The sequence below is a fragment of the Vicia villosa genome, linkage group LG3, assembly GCF_029867415.1.
Source record: "Vicia villosa cultivar HV-30 ecotype Madison, WI linkage group LG3, Vvil1.0, whole genome shotgun sequence".
In the NCBI taxonomy this organism is placed as follows: Eukaryota; Viridiplantae; Streptophyta; class Magnoliopsida; order Fabales; family Fabaceae; genus Vicia; species Vicia villosa.
The window spans coordinates 128,128,563-128,148,500 of record NC_081182.1 but is presented as its reverse complement, the minus strand read 5'-3'; the positions used below and the strand labels follow the sequence as shown (position 1 = coordinate 128,148,500).

At 38.0% G+C, this 19,938-nt stretch overlaps 1 protein-coding gene across 1 annotated transcript; it reads left to right on the top strand.

Moving 5' to 3' along the window:
- Positions 1 to 65: 65 nt before the first annotated feature.
- LOC131658936 (uncharacterized) lies at positions 66 to 1,229 on the top strand. The gene has a single exon (XM_058928184.1). It carries the CDS (start codon positions 66 to 68, stop codon positions 1,227 to 1,229), a length of 1,164 nt encoding a protein of 387 aa, XP_058784167.1.
- The last annotated feature ends 18,709 nt before the right edge of the window (positions 1,230 to 19,938 follow it).

The following is a 19,938-nucleotide window of genomic DNA, read 5'->3' as shown; positions in this document are numbered from 1 at the left end:
TAAAGTGGGAAAATGTTTGCAAGCCCAAAGGGAAAGGAGGTCTAGGCATAAGAGATGTGGGTGAGATGAACAAATCTCTTCTTCTAAAATGGAAGTGGAGAATCTTAAAGGAAGACAAGGAAATATGGAGTAGATTTTTACTTTTGAGATATCATAAACCAAAACTTAAAGTGTTAGCCGCTTGCAAGGACGCTTTAAACCGGGATGATTCTAGATGGTGGAGAGACATTATTCTTAACGATTTCAAAGAGGAGGATTTGGTTGACGGTTTTATTGATTGGGTAAAATGTGATCTCAAGAAAGGTAACAACATTCTTTTTTGGCATAGTCGTAGGTTGGGTGATCAAACTCTCCGCGTTTCTTTTCCGCATTTGTTTGATTGCACAACCAACAATTTATGCGCGGTGGGAGACCTCATTATTTGGAACAACGGTGCCTTCTCTTGGAACTTGGAAGCCATATTTGGAAGTGATATTTTGATTCCCTCGGCTCCTAATACCTCCACCTTCATATTTATCGGTATGGGCTCGGTTCTTGATGAAGAACTAAGGGACTTAAAGATGCTTCTAGAAGGAGTGGAGCCGGACATTTCCGCAACGGATGAATTCCATTGGAACCTAACCGCTACCGGAGCTTTCACGGTGTCTAGCGTTTCGCATTTGGTGGCTAATGCAAAGGATCTAGCTTGGCCTATTCACACCATCAAGTTGTTGGAAGTTATTTGGAAGTCAACCATCTCGGCAAAGATCAGGACTTTTTCTTGGAGATTTCTTACCAATAGGTTACCGCTAAAAGTTCAACTAGCCAATAGAGGTGTGGCTAGTTTCACTTCCATTGATTGCCCTTTTTGCTCTAACCATCCGGAATCTTTGGATCATCTTTTCTATCAATGCCATGTCTCAAACGCGGTATGGAATAGAATCTTTATTTGGTTGGGCGATGATGTTAACCTTTCTATAGAAGAGTTCAAGAGTTTTGGGTCCATTCAAGAAAAGGTGAAAAACACCAAAATTAAAGTTAATCTAAATTCAATTTGGATGGCTTTAATATGGTGCACGTGGTATATGAGAAATACCATAATTTTTGACAACGCCATTTTTAGCTTTGACGAGGTGATATCTAATATAATGTTTTTTTCGTGGAGATGGGTTAGCAATAGGGAATCTCCGAGTAGGATTAATTTTTATGATTGGTATAAAGTACCACTTTCTTTTACCAACACTTTCTAATGCTTCCTTGTTGTAAGGGTTGCACCCCTAGTGCGATATCTTATAATCAATTGCTTATTAAAAAAAAAAACATTTGTTTTCCTCCAATAGTATAATTGAGAGAACCACCCCAAAGGCTTCCATCAAAATCCACCTGAGAATACCATTGTAGATGAAGTCACATTCTACAATTAATAATTTTACCTTGATTATTATCATCTAGTAACCGGCAACAAATGCAACCGTAACTTCCACATATATTAGGGGTCTCGTAATTTTCCACTCAAATCCCTACATATATAAACAATAATATAGGGCGAGGATGCAAATTTTTCTTAGCTTTCAGTATGTTTAACCATAAATAATATCACATGGGTTCCCCTTGTCCAACAACATGCATCAAACATGACTCCCAACCATCATCACGTTGATAATAAAGGGTGCAAGATGATTTGGGACACTGTTAAATAGTTCTTTATCATTGAAAGAAAGTTGGGGTCTATCACTAGAATGAGCATTTTTTCTGGGTGTACGGGGAAATCTTTGATGACTAGTAACTGAAGTTGGTCCATTTTCTTTCTGAACAGTATATTTTTCATGCTAAGGGGAGATGAATCATCGTGGGTATGTATACCCACCGATTGAGTGTCTAGCTAATTAGGAAGCTATACAAGAACTCTTTTTCTTAACTACTTGAAACCCCCAAAATTTGGGGAAGCAATATCTTATCATAAAAGAAAGAGAATGACACATCAAGCAGTTGTCATTACACGAGCCAATGATCTTACCAAGATTATGACATCTTTATTGTGAGTTAGAGATTACTAAGATGACTAGTTCGAATGGTGTGTCAGTTTTGCTAACTCTTTCTCAATTCAAAGGTGTGAAATAGAATGGTACCTATAAAAACACTATGACGCCCAATTAAGTGGACGAACAATAAAGAGTGTTTTTTTTTCAATTGTGTATACAAGAATTTGATGTATGTATTTCATTTAATAGGTACGTTTTATAAGTTTTGGAAGATGGCATGGTATAATTGAAAAAATTTCTTTAGCCACCTCCCTATGGGGTTCACCCCAGCGAAAATCCCAAAATACCCCTGCTTCGGAAATGAACTTCCGAAGCGTTTTTTTTTTTTTAAAAAATTTCCACAATTCGGAAGTGCATCTCCGAAAACACCTCATGGGGGGTCTTCGGAGATGAAGTTCCGAAAACACCTCATGGGGGGTGAATTCGGAAATGAACTTCCGAATTTTGCAGAAACTGTGTTTTTTTTTAATGTTTTTTCTTAAACTGTCTCGCATTTTAATTAAACGCAAACGCCAAATAAAATAAGCAACAGATAAACTGAAAATACTAATATGATAAATCCAATCCAAAAACACTGTGCGAAAGATACAATCCGAAATCAAAACAAAACAAAACAAAACACGTCAAACAAAACAAAAACACGTTATTCTGCCCGACGAGCGTTACAAAATACACATCAAACAAAACAAAAACACGTTATTCTGCCCGACGAGCGAACTCCTCCGAATGAAGATAATGATACCAATCCTCATCCCACTCAGTCTCAGAACCATCAGCGTTGATCATGACTCTCACGCCTGAAGACTGAGCCTGCACGTCCGAGCCATGGACCTCCAGGGGACGAGAAGCAGAACCGGTCAAAACCTTCTTCTTCTCCTTCACCTCCTTCACTCCGCGAGAGCACGAGGTTGAAGAACCCTTTCTTCCCTTAGCGCCACCCATTCCTGCGTAAAAATGAAGAAAGAAAGGTCCATGAGACCTCCATTTATAAAAGAAGAAAGGGGACAAAAACGCTTGGGAAACGGACAAGTCATTAAAGAACAAAGACGTTGGAAACCAGCGACACGCCGTCAAAGAAGTCAGAACGCAAGCACACAAACTTCAAAGAAACAGGCACAATAAACAGAGGCGTTAAAAATAAAGTACTTGCAAATTAAAACGGACACTCCCTACCCTGTCTAGCCGACGCAGTCTGGGTCTCCCTACCCTGTCTGATGCGTGCTGGTTGGTTGCCTGACATGTTCCTGTAAACAATTGAAATCGATTAATATGCGAGACAAAATAAAAAACTAAAAAATTTGAACTTCTGATACAATTCGGAAGTTCATTTCCGAAAACTGGGATGGAGGTGTTTTCGGAAATGAACTTCCGAAACATCCCTGCGATGGAGTTTTCTGCAACTTCCATGGCAGACCCCAAAATCAATCATAAAACCAATTCAAAAAGCTTCTAAACAACCTAAATACTACTAACAACCAGTCCATATATCATTTATGCAATTGAAACCCTAAATAACATGCATTTGAATAATGAATCTAACAAATTTAAAACTTACAAATTGAGTGATTTGTGGGCTTTTGAATGTTGTATTGCAATGTGATTGGAGCTTGATGCAGCCTTGGAAGTGTGTTTGCACAAATTTTCGCCTTTGCTTGTTTTTTATTTGAGTTAGGGTAAATGAATGGGGGAGGGGGAGTGTTTTGATAAATCTGCAGAACGCGCAGTATTTCGGAAGTGAACTTCCGAAATGCTGTTTTCGGAAATGAACATCCGAAATAAGACAATTTTTTCAAAAAAAAAGGCGTTTTCGGAGTTGCATCTCCGAAAACACCTTTTTCTTGCATTTCGGAAATGCATTTCCGAAGTCAGGGGTAGTATGGGGTTTTCACCAGAGGTGGACTAGAAGGTAGAGAGGTTGGCAAAGAAATTTTCATAATTGATTATGTTATCTAACGCCTTGATATTTTGCTTAGATTACGTACTTTTTAGGACAAATCTATACCAGCTACGAATGCCTTAAATTTTTTTTCTTTGTATTAGATTCCTAACTTAATTAGTCTTGTGTTATCCTTGTCATAAATATATATGACTTTAGGGTTAAATGATTAAGTTGATCTTTCACATGATAAGTAGATAGATGAATGAGCTAGTTGTGACTCAAGCCCATGGTTTATTACATTAATAAACGAATTTCTAACCTGTTATGCTTTGGGTAGGAAAAGAGCCGACCAATTTAAAAATAAAAAGAATTATTAAGCTTTTTTAAACTTAACCTTTCAAGAAATATTATCATGAATTTTGTTTAAGAAGAAATACTTTAAACTTTAATTCATATCTGTCTTTATTCCTTTTTTCAGATATATTTATTGTTTTTTTTTATCATGATTTTTGTTTATTTTTATATTGCACTCATTCAAATGATCGATACACATTTTTCCAAAATAAATATTTCCTACATTTAGTTATGTAAATAAAATGTTTAAACATTCATTTCTATTGATTCAAATATACATTAATACGAATCATGAACATTTCATGTTACACTAAAGAATTATTGAACAACTTAAAGTCCTAAATTCATATGATCAATAATCTATAGGGGTCACATATGACTCAATCAAAACTAATGAATTGGGCCTGACAATTGCATTTGAAAGTTAAATTTTATCCAATAATATACTTCATTAATTCTTAAATACGTTTTCTAATAATATTAGATATCTTTTGTTTTTTAATCTTTCATATCATGAAAGGTTTGAATTATTTAAGAATTTGTTTGCTTACTTAATATGTTAGAGGGACAAATACAAAACATTGATATATTTGTAAAAATTTTAATAGTTATTTTAATTTTAAGATGCATTTTTTACAACCATATAAAAGACAATAATATGTAATTGATATAAGGAGAAATCCAGCTTTAATTGATATAAATTGATTAAACCATTTCTTAATATACAAAAGAAGAAATATGGCTGCAATTGTCAAATTTATTTGTACAATGATTATCTTTACTTTCATATTCTTGGTGCCATCCAACCATGGAAGTAATTATTTTTTAATATTTAAAAGTTTTCTTTGTTATTTTCTACATAATATTTTATCAAATATTATCTAAATTTTTATTATATTCTTCAATATAGGGATTTCTAGATGTAAAAACGATAGTGATTGTTTTAATCGTGCATGCCAGCCCCCAAGGATAGTGAGATGTGACAAGAAACAATGCGCATGTCTTGAAGTGAACTCACTCTTTCATTATGTTCCCATATGATGATGTACTATGATATAGTTATTCAAAAGAGTACACAAATGCTCTCCAAGAATAAATTATGAACCATAATATAGTTGTTGTATGTTCGAAGCATAATTTGTTTATTTTTCTTTTTCATTTCAAGAACATTGTATTCTTCTTAATTAATCTAATTCGTGTTTCTCTCTCTCATATTCAAAGTAATTTTGTGGCTTTCAATTCAGGTATTCTTCATATTCATAGAAATTTTACTTTTAAAATGATAAAAAAAAGTGCTTTTCATTATTATATTTATAAATTTTGAAATACTATATCTTGAAATGTATCTTCTTATAGGGAATCTAAACTTAGTGCATGTTGCTTATCATATTTGTCTACCTCCAATAGTGCAATTTTGTCTTTTAGAATGGAATTTGATTTTTAGGTGTACAATTGAGGTAACCATCCGAAAGGTTTCCATCAAAAGCCGCCTGAGAATAGCGTTGTAGATGAAGTCACATTCTACAATTAATAATTTTATCTTGATTATTCTCATCTAGTAACCGACCCCAAATACAACAGTAACTTCCATGTATATTAGGGGTCTCGTGATTTCCCCCTCGAAGCCCTGCATATATCAACAATAATATAGCGCGAGGATGGAATAAAGTTTGCTTTCAGTGTGTTTCACGTAAAATATATCACATGGGTTCCCCTTGTTCACCGACATGCATCAAATGTCACATCCAACCATCATCATGTTAATAATGAAGGGTACTGGATGATTTGGGATACCGATGACTAGTTTTTTATCGATGAAAGAAAATGAGCATTATTTTTTATTTGTGTGCCCCTTGTGAAAGGAGACAACAACTCTTACTAAGTGCGGGAAAATCATCGATGACTAGTAATTGAAGTTGGTCCATTGTCTTTTTGAATAGTAAATCATCCATGCTAAGGGAAGATAAACCATGGTGGGTAGGTATTCCCACTGATCGCGTGTCTAGGTAATAAGAAAGCTATACAAGAATTATTTTTCTTAACTTCTAGAAACAACTGAAATTTTGGGAAGCAATATGTTATCGTAGAAGATAGAGAATGACACATAAAGTGATTGCCATTACACAAGGCAATGATCTTGCCAAGACTAAAACATATTAATTTGAGATAGAGATCGCTAATATGAATAGTTCGAATGGTGTGTAAGTTTTGTAAGCTCTTTCTCGGTTCAGAAGTGTGAGAGAGTGGTACCTATAAAAACACTGACGCATAATTTAGTTAATGAACAAAATAAAGGGTGAATTTATTTTTTGATTTTCAATTGTATATTTGATTTTCAATTGTATATACAATAATTGGTAGATGGTGGGGTATAACTCATTATATTATCTAACGACCATGTCTTAATATTTTGCTTAGTTCACATGATTTTTAGAAAAAGTTTATACCTGCTCTCAATGCCTTAAAACCCTTTTTCTTTGTATTATATTCCTAACTTAATTAGTCTTGTGTTATTCTTGTCATAAGTATCTATGAGTTGGTTTCTTCTACAATATGTCTTAGGCGAGTCTTCCTTTTTCTGGGTTTCTATGGCTTGGCAACAAGCTAGTAAGAAGGTGTTTAGAGGGTTGAATAATAGATGGGATTCTTATCCAGCAAGAGAAAAGTTACTGGAGGAAGAGCTAAGGAAACTTTCTTCTTTTTTCTTCTCGGAATTTCTGGATAGGGTGGAATTTCTGGATAGGGTCAGGGCGGAGGAGTTTTTTGAGCTCTTTAGTTGTATAGGAGAGGTTGTTGAGGTGGTTATTCCACCAAAAAGAAACAAGATAGGGAAACAATTTGGGTTTTCTAGATTTAGAAATGTGGAGGACGAGAGGTTATTTACAATCAAACTGGACAATGTGATGATAAATGGGAAGAAGATTCATGCAAACTTGCCCAAATTCTTGAAGAAGGAACATTATAATGGTAGAAGAGTTGAAGTTCCCACTATTAGGGTTCCAGGTACTGAGAAGGGGAAAGGTTTGGAGAAAGATTGTTGGAGGGGAAATTTGTCTTTTGCTGAGGTTTTCAATAAAAGGAGTCCCTCGTATTCCGAAGATGTTGGGAAGACTCATTGTTTCATGAAATACTCCTCTGATCCGGAGGTCCTGGCGAAGTGTAAAAGGGCTTTTGTCAGAGTGGTGGTGAATCCTGGTATGTCTTACAATATTCAGAATAGTTTTGAGCTAGAGGGTTTCTTTTCAATTAAAGTTACCCCTTTAGGAGCTAACTTGTGTATGCTAGAAGAGTTTAAGGAAAGAATTATTGATAATCTGATTAAGGAGGGAAAGAGTTGGTGGTCGCAATGGTTCTCCGAAATCAGAGCGTGAAGAGAGGAAGACATTGACAAAGAGAGGGCAACTTGGATCAGAGTATATGGGATTCCATGTCATGCTTGGAAGTTTGAATTCTTTGAAATGATCGCAAACATGGTGGATACGTACGTCTGTTGTGATGATAACACTATGAAATCGAGAAGCTTGGATATAGCCAGAATATTAGTTTGATCAACTTGTGCTAGCGTTTTGAATGAGTCTTTCAATGTAAACATAAATGGAAAGATTTTCAGGATTAAGATGTCTGAAGATTCTCATGTGACCCTTTGTTTGGCACTAAACATTACGAGTAGGGAGGAGGTTTCATTGGATTCTTCCTCAGAGCTAGATAAGGTTTGGAACAATATTGACGAAGGAAACAGTAGTGAGGTGAAGTAAGAGGAGTTATTTGTATCATCATCGGATTCTGAGGTTGGGACGCATCTTGTAGAAGCTAATAAGGAAGCGGAGAGTACTGAAAATCAGTTTGTCTTTGTAGATGAGTTGAGGAAGTGTGGTAAATTGGGAAGTTTCGACCCTGCGATAGCAACGACTAAGGCTTCAGGCGGAGGTAATCTAATTCAAGGTGAGGTTCGTTTGCAAGTTTCAGATACAGATGGAAAAGAGGACGATTATTCTGTAGACACTTTCTTTAAAGAGAAGGCTCAGGTTAAGTCTAAGACAAAGAATAGGGATGTTAAGCTGAGAAATGTATATGAGTTCAGTTGGCCTCGTTTGGTGAAGAAGAAAAGGTGGAAAAAACGGTTGTTACATAATGCGATTGTTGAGGCTGGAACTTCTTAGGGGACTCAAAAGAATCAAGTCGGGGCCTCCTCGGCCAAGTACAAGGAAGAGGGAAGTAAGGAGGTTGTGGAGGAACTTTCTGTCTCAAAAGGTTTAAATGAGGTTAACAATTTTTCTGCAGGAGAAGTTTTGTCTTGTGATCATCTGGGTGACTCAGATATGGTGCATTGTAATAATAGGTTTTGGGAGCAAATTGACTCTAATGTTGGAAAGAAAGTGTGGGATGTTTTGTCTAAACTAGGAGTTGTTTCTATTGGCCGGGAGGAGGAGTATATGAAGAAGCTTAATGAAATGGAATTCAGGGACAGAGAGAAACATATGTCAAAGAAGGTAGAACACAATCAGGGACAATGATTATTGGATTTATGAACATAAGAGGGGGAGGTTGCAGAGCTAAAAGGAGTAAGATTAGCCAAATTATCAATAAGGGGAAGGTTGATATTTTCTTTTATCCAGGAATCCAAGTTCTCTAGTGCTGCAGGAGCTTCTGGAGGTCTTATTATTTTGTGGAAGGAGGGTTTGATTGACGTCTTAGCTAGTTTCAAAGGTGGAGGTTTTTTGGGCATTAAGATATTATAGAAGGGAGATATTTATTACACTGTCAATGTCTATTCTCCATGGTCGTATAAGCATAAACGGAAACTGTGGAGTGATTTAGTAGCTTGTAAGACAAAGTTTAACGATGGAGAATGGTGCGTCGGAGACGATTTTACTTCTTTCTTCCATTAGAGGAAAGAAAAGGTTCTGTTTCAGCTAATAAGAATTTAGAACTAAGTAACTTCTTGAGGTTTGTTGAAGAGATGGATTTGATTGATGTTCCTTGTAAAGGTAAGAGGTTTAGTTGGTTCAAAGGTGACGGAAGGGCGATGAGCAGGATTGATAGATTCCTTCTTTCTGAAAACATGGTTGATAAGTGGGGTATTGTGGGTCAATTGATAGGAGAGAGGGATATATCTGATCACTGCTCTATTTAGCTTATCTTAGATCGTTTCGATTGGGGTCCAAAAACGTTCAGAGTTAACAGTGGTTGGTTTGAAGATAAAGATTTTCTGTCTTTCATTCAGAATGAGTGGGGAAACTTAGTGTGTCGGGGAGAGGCAATCATGTTATGAAGGAGAAACTGAGACAGTTGAAGGCGAGTCTTAGAAGATGGAATTTTGAAATCTTCGCTAAGATAGAATTGGAAATGAATAACAATGTCGACATTCTAAATTCTTCTGACCTTCTGTTGGAAAGATGCAGGGACTGTTTGGTGGAGCAGGTTGTGGCGGATAGGAGCAAAGCTATTAAGGGTATGTGGGATAAGGTTAGACTCAAAGAAAACATGTTGCTGCAAAAATCTAAGATGAAGTTGGAGAAAGACGGAGATTCTAACTCGATATTTTTTCATAGTGTAATGAAGGAGAGGAGGCGGAACAATTTTATTGGTTCCATTGTGTCGGAAGGTGTGTTTAAGGAATCTGTGGGAGATGTTAAGGCGGAAGTTAGGAGGTTTTTCTCAGAGAAATTTGTGGAGACGGATTTTAACCGTCCCTGTCTTGAAGACATCCTTTTCTCAAAAATATATGTGGAGGAGAATTTATCTCTTTCAAGTATACCATGTCAGCGCAGTGGCGGATCTAGCCAAGCGAGAGATCCTCATTCCCCAGCTGAGTGCATCCAAAGGAGGGTTTTCTTCTTCCAAAGATTCTCATCTCCTCAGCAAAGCACATCTCAATGCAATCTCCGTGTTTTAGAAGCCCTTTTCCCCGGTGGAATGTCTTCTCCCTAGTTGAATCACGATTGAATGGTATCTGATTCCCTAGCAAGCTCTTAATGAGGTTCCTTGCCCGAATGCCTCATTTTCCCAGTAGAGCGCTTCTCTCTCCAACAGGTTGACCTGTTTTCCCCAGGAGAGTCATCTTATTCCCCAGTGGAGTGATCTTAACAAGAGGTTCTTATGCTAAGTTCCTTATCCCCAGCGGATCTCTCATCTCCTCAGTGGATCGTTATGCAAAAGTATTCATCTTCCCCACTGAATCTTTCCTCAGCAGAGGTTCACATGTATCCTCAGCATAATCTGTTCCCGTCAAGGATTTCCCCAGCGGAATGCGTTCTACGCAAGCAAGTTTGTTACTCCTCATCAGAGTTGTCTTCATGACTTGCCCTTATCTTCACATCCCCAGTGTGTCGAGAATTTGCTTCTCCAGTGAAGTTGCCAGGGTATTCCCTAAGCAGTTAATCAGGATGTTCTAATCCCCAAGCAGGAATTATCCCCCAATCAGAGCTCACGTCTAGATTTGATCATCTCCAGCAGATTTCCGATCCATCTTTGTCAGCTCGCAGTTTGTGACCCTTGGTCACTCATCTTGTCCTCCCCGCAGAGTTCTATACTCTCTCCAAGACTGCTTCAGCAATTCAGTGCTCATCCGTTGTCTCCCCAAGCAACATTCGAATCATGCGTCATTTGCATAGCATTCTCAAAAGCGTATAACGTCTTCTTTCTCGAGAACGTTATTCTATAAACATTCATACATGCATCATGCATAAATCATATCATATTTGTTTCTTTCTGCAGGAAAGTTATCCAGATACGAATGCTCCCAGAGAGCAATACTCGCCTAATCATTACGGGCGTTATCCTGATGTTGAGATCAGAAGAGGAATGTCATTTCATCCGTTGAAGACATTTCGTTTCCGGCGCACACAGTTTGGATGAGATATCTGTCCTTATTCTTGATATTCAGATCGGTTAAAGGGACCGCCTCCGGATCTCCCAAGATCTTCCTAAGGAGCCAGCCACTGATATCTAGATCAGATGGAGATGTCTGCCTGGTTGACTTTGTCATTCAGAAGAGGATTGTTCTACTTATTTTCTGGCGCCGTTCAGATCAGTTCAAAGACATTCCTATTCCCGATGCCCCCAGATCGGTGGAAGATATTTGTTCCTATCCTGATATTCAGATTAGTTGAAGGAACCGCCTCCGGATGTCTATAGATCTTCCGAAGGAGCAAGCCCTCTGATACATCAGATCAGTTGGAAATATCTACTCCCTGACGATTTAGTTCGTTCAGAAGAAGAAATTCGTTTGCCCAGTCCTGATGCCTAACCATCAGTTGAGGACGTTTTCTTTACCCGGCGTACACAGTTCGGAAGAAACATCTGTTCCTATCCTAATATTCAGATTCAGATTAGTTGAAGGAACCGCCTCCGGATCTCCTGTGATCTTACTAAGGAGCAAGCCACTGATATCATCAGATCAGATGGAGATGTTTGCCTGATCGACTTTGTCTTTCAGATGAAGATTGTCCTACTTATTTTCTAGCATCATGTCTAGATCAGTTTAAAGGCATTCTTTCCCCGGCGTACACAGTTCGGAAGAGATATTGTTCCTATCCTGATTACTAGTTCAGTTGAAGGACCCGCCTCCAGATCCCCGTGGTCTTACGAAGGAGCTAGCCGCTAATTCCCAGATTAGTAGGAATATCTACCTGATGATTTAATTGCATCAGAAGAGATGTCTGCCCAGATTCCCAGATCATGATTCCCAGATCAGAGATACCTATTACCCGTTGATGTCCGATTCAACCGATGTATCTCCCTCGATTCCCAGATCGACCTAAGACATCTATCCCGATGCAAGTTCGGAGACATCTGCTACGTCTGATATTCAGATCAGTCGAGATGTTCCTTCTCTTGATGCCCAGATCATTTGAAGTGTTTCCCCTGCCCGTGGGTGCCCGTTCCTTCTTATCGCAAGTTGGAACTTATTTAATTGTCCAGGTCAATTGAAGTTTTTCTCCTCGCCTACGGGGTGGTACATTCCTTCTTCATGCAAGATGGAATCTTCTATTGATCAAGAGTGCAAATTTTCGAGTTCATTCTGGTATTCAATCTCCTTCCACCTCAACGGTTCGAAACTTTCGTTTTTCACTCGTCAGGTTCAAGAAGTTTGAATAGGGGCAGCTGTTGCACCCCAAAATTTGCCCTCTTTCTCTGTGCTATAAGTTATGGAAGACGTTTATTTCGTCAGTCAAAAATCAAGAAAAAATAATAAAGAGTTTCTTATAGGTGGTGGCCGCAATCGTTAATTCAACTGAGATTCATTGGATTGCATGTCGAGATGTTCTTATGTGCTTCAATTCTCATCTGCTCCAAATATTCCTTAAGGTTTTATTGTTATGTGAGATTGAAGTTAGAATGCGAATCATGGCATAAAGAAATAAAGTGACAATCTAGGCAATTGTTTTTCTCTCAGTCGTTTATGACTTGTTGCTTATAATGTGAGGTAGCTTGAGATTGAAGCTAGGGGTTCATCATTGTGATTGCAATTATCCGGTGAGTTCAAAATATTCAAGGTCACAAGTTGAAGTGGAAAAGACTTAAATTTTAAGTTGAAATATGTTGGAGAAAAAGGAGAAATTCAAGTTTCTTAAAAAAAGATATTACATTCCGAAGGCTACAAAATTTCATTCACCATGGAATATATTACAAAAGTTCTCAACAAATATCCATCCATACATTGTTCAAAGTCCATACCATTTATTACAAAAAAATTGAATTGTAAAAGAAAAAGCCCATTATAATTTAGAAGCCCAAGTTTCTTTCATCATTCATGTGTGTGCACCATGGACTTCAACAAGAACCGAGCCAACACCCTGCATAACAAAAACGGAATCCGGTTCAACAAAAAATGAGGGGAAGAGGAACATAACAAGAAAATTGATAACAGAATTTCAGAGAGAAAAAAAGGCATAACAGAAAAGTGGTAGCAGAATTGGGACTCAGAACTGAAACGTAACAAACTTTCAGTCTCTCTTCGATCATCTCTCCCATCTTCATCAAACTTCAACACAACCTTCATTCACCGATTCACCAACACCTTCAATTCACAGAAAACTCTCTCCATTCATCTTCATCCTGATTCATCACCAATTGAAAAATCTTCAACTCACTCTTTAACAGAACCGTAACAAATTCACGACCGAAAGAACTCTCTCGGAACCTATTGAATCTTCATCCACCTCTCTTCACGATTTCTCCAGAAATTCACGATAAACTTCAGTGCTCATCTTCAACCTTATCCATCACCTTGAATCCTCAACATCACCATTGACTCACTGATAACAGAAGAACGAAGAATCGCAGAACAGAAAAAAGAGAACAAAGGAAAATCTCCAAGAAATCGGTAACAAACTTTTCAAACCTTCTTCAATCTTCAACACACTTCAAGAACCTCTTCAGTCTTCTCGGCACTTCTCCAATTTGACTCTTCTACAACTTCAGCGATGTTTAACACGTAACTTTGTCATCAATCAGTATCTTCGAATCAAACCGGCACCATCACAAACAACAGCAACGCACAACATCATCATCCCTACAATTGCACCGAGAAAAGATTCCAGAAGAAAGCAATTGGAGGAAAAAGCAGATAAACGCGAGGAGATTGAAACGAGAAAAGCGAGAGAAAGATTGAATCGGCGAGGACGGAGGGGAGATCGAGACAGAGCGGAGATGATGAAATCGAGAGAGCGAGACTGAGAACGAACGGAGAGAGGTTGAGATGTAGGAGGACGGTCGGTGTATTGCCTTGTTCATGGCGGCGCAAGAAAAGAATTCCCGTCGGAGATTTGCGGTGCCGTTCACGTTTTGAGAAGGGGGAAGATGAAGTTCAGATAATTTCAATGGTCACTACACACGTAAACCTAATTTCTCTGTTTTAATTCTTTGATTAACATTAATTTCAATTGTTAATAACCATAATTTGGAGCAATTAATAAATCTGAATAAGCTGTTAATGGACCTTTATTTGAATCATGAAACTGGATCAACTGAAAATGCATTAGGCCCACACAGAATTGCTGCTAGCACGCCACCCCCTTTGAAGCCCATTGTCACGTTTTTTTTTTGCTATTGATGAACCTTGAACAAACCTTGGGCCAGCAACATGGGCCCTGCGCCCTTATCACCTGCATACACTCTTTTCTGGCACTGAACCCCCCTGTGTACATAGTATTTCATGTTAAACTAGTTACTTTTATTAGTTTGTTTCCTATTATATTTTGACAGACTTTTGCATGATAAAAAAATGAATAAAAACATGTATTCTTTGTCTTGATAGAATTTAATTGTTTTGTACTTAGTTTTATTCCGTTGCTTTTTAGATGAAAATGTCATAAAAACAATTTAAACTTTTTAGACTTTTGTTTAGGATTTGTTTAGAATTTAATTTCTCTTATTTTTTTTGGCTAGCGGATGTCTACTTTCCTTGTTATTACTGATTTGGTTGTTGAGATGTGCGAGGTGCTTCGAGAGAGCCTTTGATTGCGATTCGACTTGCTTCGTGTTCCACTTTATTTGTGGGACACAAATTCGCCTCCAGTGTGATTGATTTGAGTCGTGTTCCACTTTATTTGTGGGATACGAACTTCTTCCCGACGGGATTTATCTGATCTCTCATTCATTGAGATGTATATTCCTGCATTGTCTGGCTTGTGTTCTCTTGCAGGTTGCTAACGTGGTTATGCTCGACGTGTACCACATGTCGCTTGTGATCTAGTTTCACGCCGACGCTTTCTGACTTGCTTTGCTTGATGATGGCTTGCGCGAAGTATTCCGGACTTCTCTGCTTACACTTGCTAGCTCATTGCGGATTTGCTATCCGTTCGGTATTGTCTCCCGTTTCATTTTATTTCTCTTGCACTTTATCGCTTTCTCGCATCATCCTTTAACATGAGAAGTAGGACTTAGACATGCATCTGGCCAAGCCCTCGAAAGAGGCTCTGTTTTTGTTGGTGTGTTTACATTTGTGCTTTGCGGCAGGGAGTCACGGTGTAATAAGTCCTATATGGCACTCCGTTAAGTCCTCATAGAAGGCATGCGGAAAGGGTTAGCAATTAACCCCCGCCTAGTCTCATCGAGTCTGTTCATTATGCGCACGCTTCGCGTCGCTTGCTTTTGAACCTGCACAAGATCTTGTTATCGAGTATGTCAGGAAAAGGGTTCATGTAGCCGGACCCCCGCCTTTCCTATAGCTCACGTCGCTCGACGTTGATGCTCGGTGTACGCACGCACCGTTTTCCTTTACGATCCGTGACGGCTTGGTTGCTGAGAGGGGTCCGCCCTCTTGTCTATGGCCCGATCATTTTCGCGAGGTCTAATGCTTGGTTGACTTGGGTTGAGCTGCTCCCCTTGGCTATGGCGGGACCGCTTTTCTACCACTCGGTCAGTACCGTTGGTTTGTTTGCTTTACGAGCGGATGCTCGTTTGTGTGCTCATTGTTTGCTTCCCTTTTCCCTCGTAGGTTGATTAGTTTAGTTTAGACTGATACCCTTTGTATGATAACATTAGGTAGCAAGCTTTCCCCCTTAGCTTAGGTCTTCCTCATGCATTCTTTAAAACACAAACCACACTCTTTGATTTTCTTTTCTTAAGAACTTGTTATTTCCGCTCCATTCCCAAGCATAAGTCTCCAAAGGTCGAGCAGCGGAGTGTGAATGTAACTCGTTCACCTAAAAAACACAAAACAAACAGAAATTAGTTAGCCGAGCTACGGTAGCTCTGATTCTGCAAAACAGATACATAGGCAGCGGGGTAGGGCCCGTGCGAGCACAATCCTTTCTTTTCCCTACATTCTGCATTCATTTTAGTCCAGATTAGCGTAGATTCCTCACACACCCATAGTTTTAGACACAGGCGTGGATACCATCGAGTACGATGGGCGTGAGGGGTGCTCATACCTTCCCCTCGCGTAACCGACTCCCTTACCCTTTTTCTCTGGTCGTGAGACCGTTGTTTTGTTTTGTGGTTTGCTGGCATTCCCTTCCTTTTCAGGATAAATATGTTAGTGGCGACTCTGTTAATTTTCGCGGTAGCGACAAGCGGACCTGCGTAAACCCAGAAAAACCAGTTCTGCAACAGACCGTCTCAGCTCCCTCTAAACCATTCAAAACCCATTTAAACCTTCATCCCAACACCAATACAACACAAACATGCTATATATACACCTAATCCATGATTATCATATGGTTGGATCATCACATATTATCTTTGACCTATATTTCTTCATAAGCAAGAAAACATGGAGAAATGAAAAACAAACATGATCCATGGGAATATCTATCATCATTGTACACATACACACCACAAAATCAAGTTTATATCTTCAAAACTCACAAAACACACAATTTGCCATTGTTGAGCAAGCTTGGAAAAGAGCAAGAACAAGAACTAAACACACAAAACTACAAGAATCATACAATCAAGATAAACTATATTCATCCCCCTTACCTTGGTTGGATTCTTGGCTCTAGCTTGGTTTGGATTCTACAACTCTCTTCTTCTCTTTGTTTTCCTCTTCTTTCTCTTCTCTTCCCAAGTTCTCTTTCTTTCTTTCTATCTCAAAATATCTCATTTTCTCTCTATATCAAAATATCTCTTTCTATTTCTCTACTTCTCATTTTCCCCCACTCAACTTTCATAAATTCTAATTTTGGCCCAAATGTCACTAAACATTAATTCTAACCAATTAACACCCAAAACATAATAATTACACACATGGAAAGTAATAAGTAAAATATTAACATAATTAATATTTACCAACTGACTCGACTCGAAAAACGGTAAAATTAGGAAAATGTAGCAAACATCACAATTAATCAGAAAAACACATTTACGGGCGTTACAACGAACAGTGTAGACACGATCGTCCTTCAAAGATCTAATTCAGTTACTACGAACGGTGCTGACACGATCATCTTTCCAAGATCTAATTCTATCATCACGAACAGTGTAGACACGATCGTCCTTCAAAGATCTAATTCAGTTACTACAAACGGTGCTGACACGATCAACATTCAAATATCTAATTCTATCATCACGAACGGTGTAGACACAGTCATTTTCGAAAGATCTAATTCGGTCGCCACTAACGGTACTGAAACGATCAATCTCCAAAAATAGATGGCATCTACAAGCCAATATATAACAAACACTTCTAAATACTTCGAGCTCGGATATAGTCTAACGTACGACTCATTCTGACTTTCATATTCTTAAAACTAAATGGCATCTTTAAAGCCTATCCCCGATATCTTTCTGTCAACATACGGACAACGTATTTAAGACCGTCTCCGACAGTACTTCACCAATGCTTGGATGGCATCTATAAGCCCATCTACGAAAAATTCCCTGCATCATCAAGGGCAAATTTCTTGGTTTTCTAGTGTTCAATCTTCTTCCACCTTCAGATTCCGACTAGAACACAAGCCAATCTACATCCTCAGGTTTAAGAAAATTGAACAGGGGCATCTATCATACCCCAATAGTTTCCCATCATATTTTGGCTCACATGACTCTCAACTGCTCAAGACTGTACGAGAATTGGGCACACTTACTTGTCTCCTAAGTAAACAAGCCCACAATTAGGGTTTTGCTTCCCTCAAGGTGAAATCCAGTTCTAAGACCTCAAATGGATCCCATGGCCTCCCATATGTCTCACAGAATCCCCATACAAATATTCAAGCCTGGATTTCAAAGATTGCTCACTCAAATGCTCTGAAGGTCAACAGTCGACATGTTTGACCTAAAAGTCAATGATGGTCAAATCATAGTCAAAACTCCTGATTTTTGGTCAAATTCAACATTTCGAAGTTGAATTCATCATTTGATCAAGGTTTGATCATAATTCATCAAGAAAAGCTTCAAAATCAACAAAACACAAAGTTTCTAAATAAGGGTTTTTGACCTAAAAGTAACTAAACTTTGACCAGCCATAACTTTCACATGGAACATCAAAAATTTCCCAACCAAATCCTATTTTTAAGTAAATTGAATTCTCTACTACTTTGTCTATCTAAAGCCAAGGCCAAAAATGCTTCATTTGAGATATATGAGCTAAAACATTACAGGTCCTTCTAGAAGATCGCAAAAAATGTTTTTTGTCAGGAGCTATATCTTCAAGATAAAATCCTCAAATTCAAAATATGTTCCAAAGTGGCTTGTAGAGGACATCTTGGGATTTCCAAAGAGTCCTATAACACCTTAATGTGATCATTATTGAGGGAGTTATGATTTGGGAAAGTTAGGCAATTTTGGAGCAATGCACAAAAGACAATAGGAGCAAAATGGATTTGTTGAACCAATGGGCTTAAGATATGGATCCCCGACGTGACCATGGACCATATAATGACCCTTAAACCTACTATTTTATTTTTATGATATTTATTTTTATTTATTTCAATCTTTATTCATTTAAACAGTAATAAATCATATAAAATATGGAATAAATGATTTAAAATCAAAGGTTAATTTTTTCAATCAATTCCAATTGATTAATATCTCAAATATATGCTTCAAATTTTTGCAAAGAAGATTGGAGAGAAGAATGAGATTGGAAACCAAAAATAGAAATATTTTATGTAATTTTCAACTCATTAAGAAACCCAAAGCCCAAGCCTATTTTTTGACCTAAATCCATCCCTTTATATATTCTGAACATGGGCAAGTCAAAAGGAGACGAAAAATGGAGGAAAATACTAGGGTTCCAAGGTGCAAAATATTCAAGAAAGGTGCAAAGTCTTCTTACAAGGCACAACCACTTTCAAACCAAAAGGGTCGTTCTAATCTTCTCCAAAGGTGGTAAAGAGTAAGTAGTGATAAAAACATATGCCCTCTAATGCCCATAAAGAACGTATGGTAATCATCATCTTCATCCATATTTGAAATCTTCTATATCTTCGTTATAATCGTGTTTTAACTTGAACTACTTGCTTGCATGAGTTTCTAATATGATTCAGGAGAGGAGTGGACTGTTGGCATGGAGGTTTGACGCCAACAACACTAGGCGCCATTGTTAGGCCTTTCAAGGTCCTATGCTTCAGACACCATGTACAGACGCTTTTAGGCCATATAAACCCCACCATCATGATCGTAAGCATCAAATTAGTAGGACCGGGTCCTTTGTGTGCACTCATATTTGATGTTTTGCAGGATCCAAACTCGTGCCATGGATGATGAAGAACTCGTAAGAATTTCTGCAGGAAAAGACGCAACTAATTCCGCAGGTAGTTCCGCAAGTCAGAAGGTTGAAGACGAAGACTGGATTGCCGGACTTTTGACCATGCGCGGCATAGGCTTATTGGATAGTCCGCTAAAATACTCTCTCTCCGCCCAGATGTCGCTGCTTAAATGGTCATTCAACGCGCATATGGGGACCACAAAGGGAAAACGTTGAATACCAAAGGTTTAACCTTCATAAATTTTTTTTGGGAATCGTTTACAAGCAAACCTAGGCAGAACAGATGGCGCGCTTGAGACTCCAATCACTCTAAGGGACTGAGTTCGATCCTGGTTCCCTTCTTTTTTTTTTCAGAAGTTTTTTTCACTTGAGTTCCTTTCATATCTTCCTTTTTATTATTAACTTAATATTACTGTAGTTTAATTATTAGTTTGATTAAGTAATTAAATTGACTAGTTAAGATTAAATAACTTAGAAATTAGGCTAATTATTTTAATTAACTTTTTTTTACTTTTACTTAATTAATA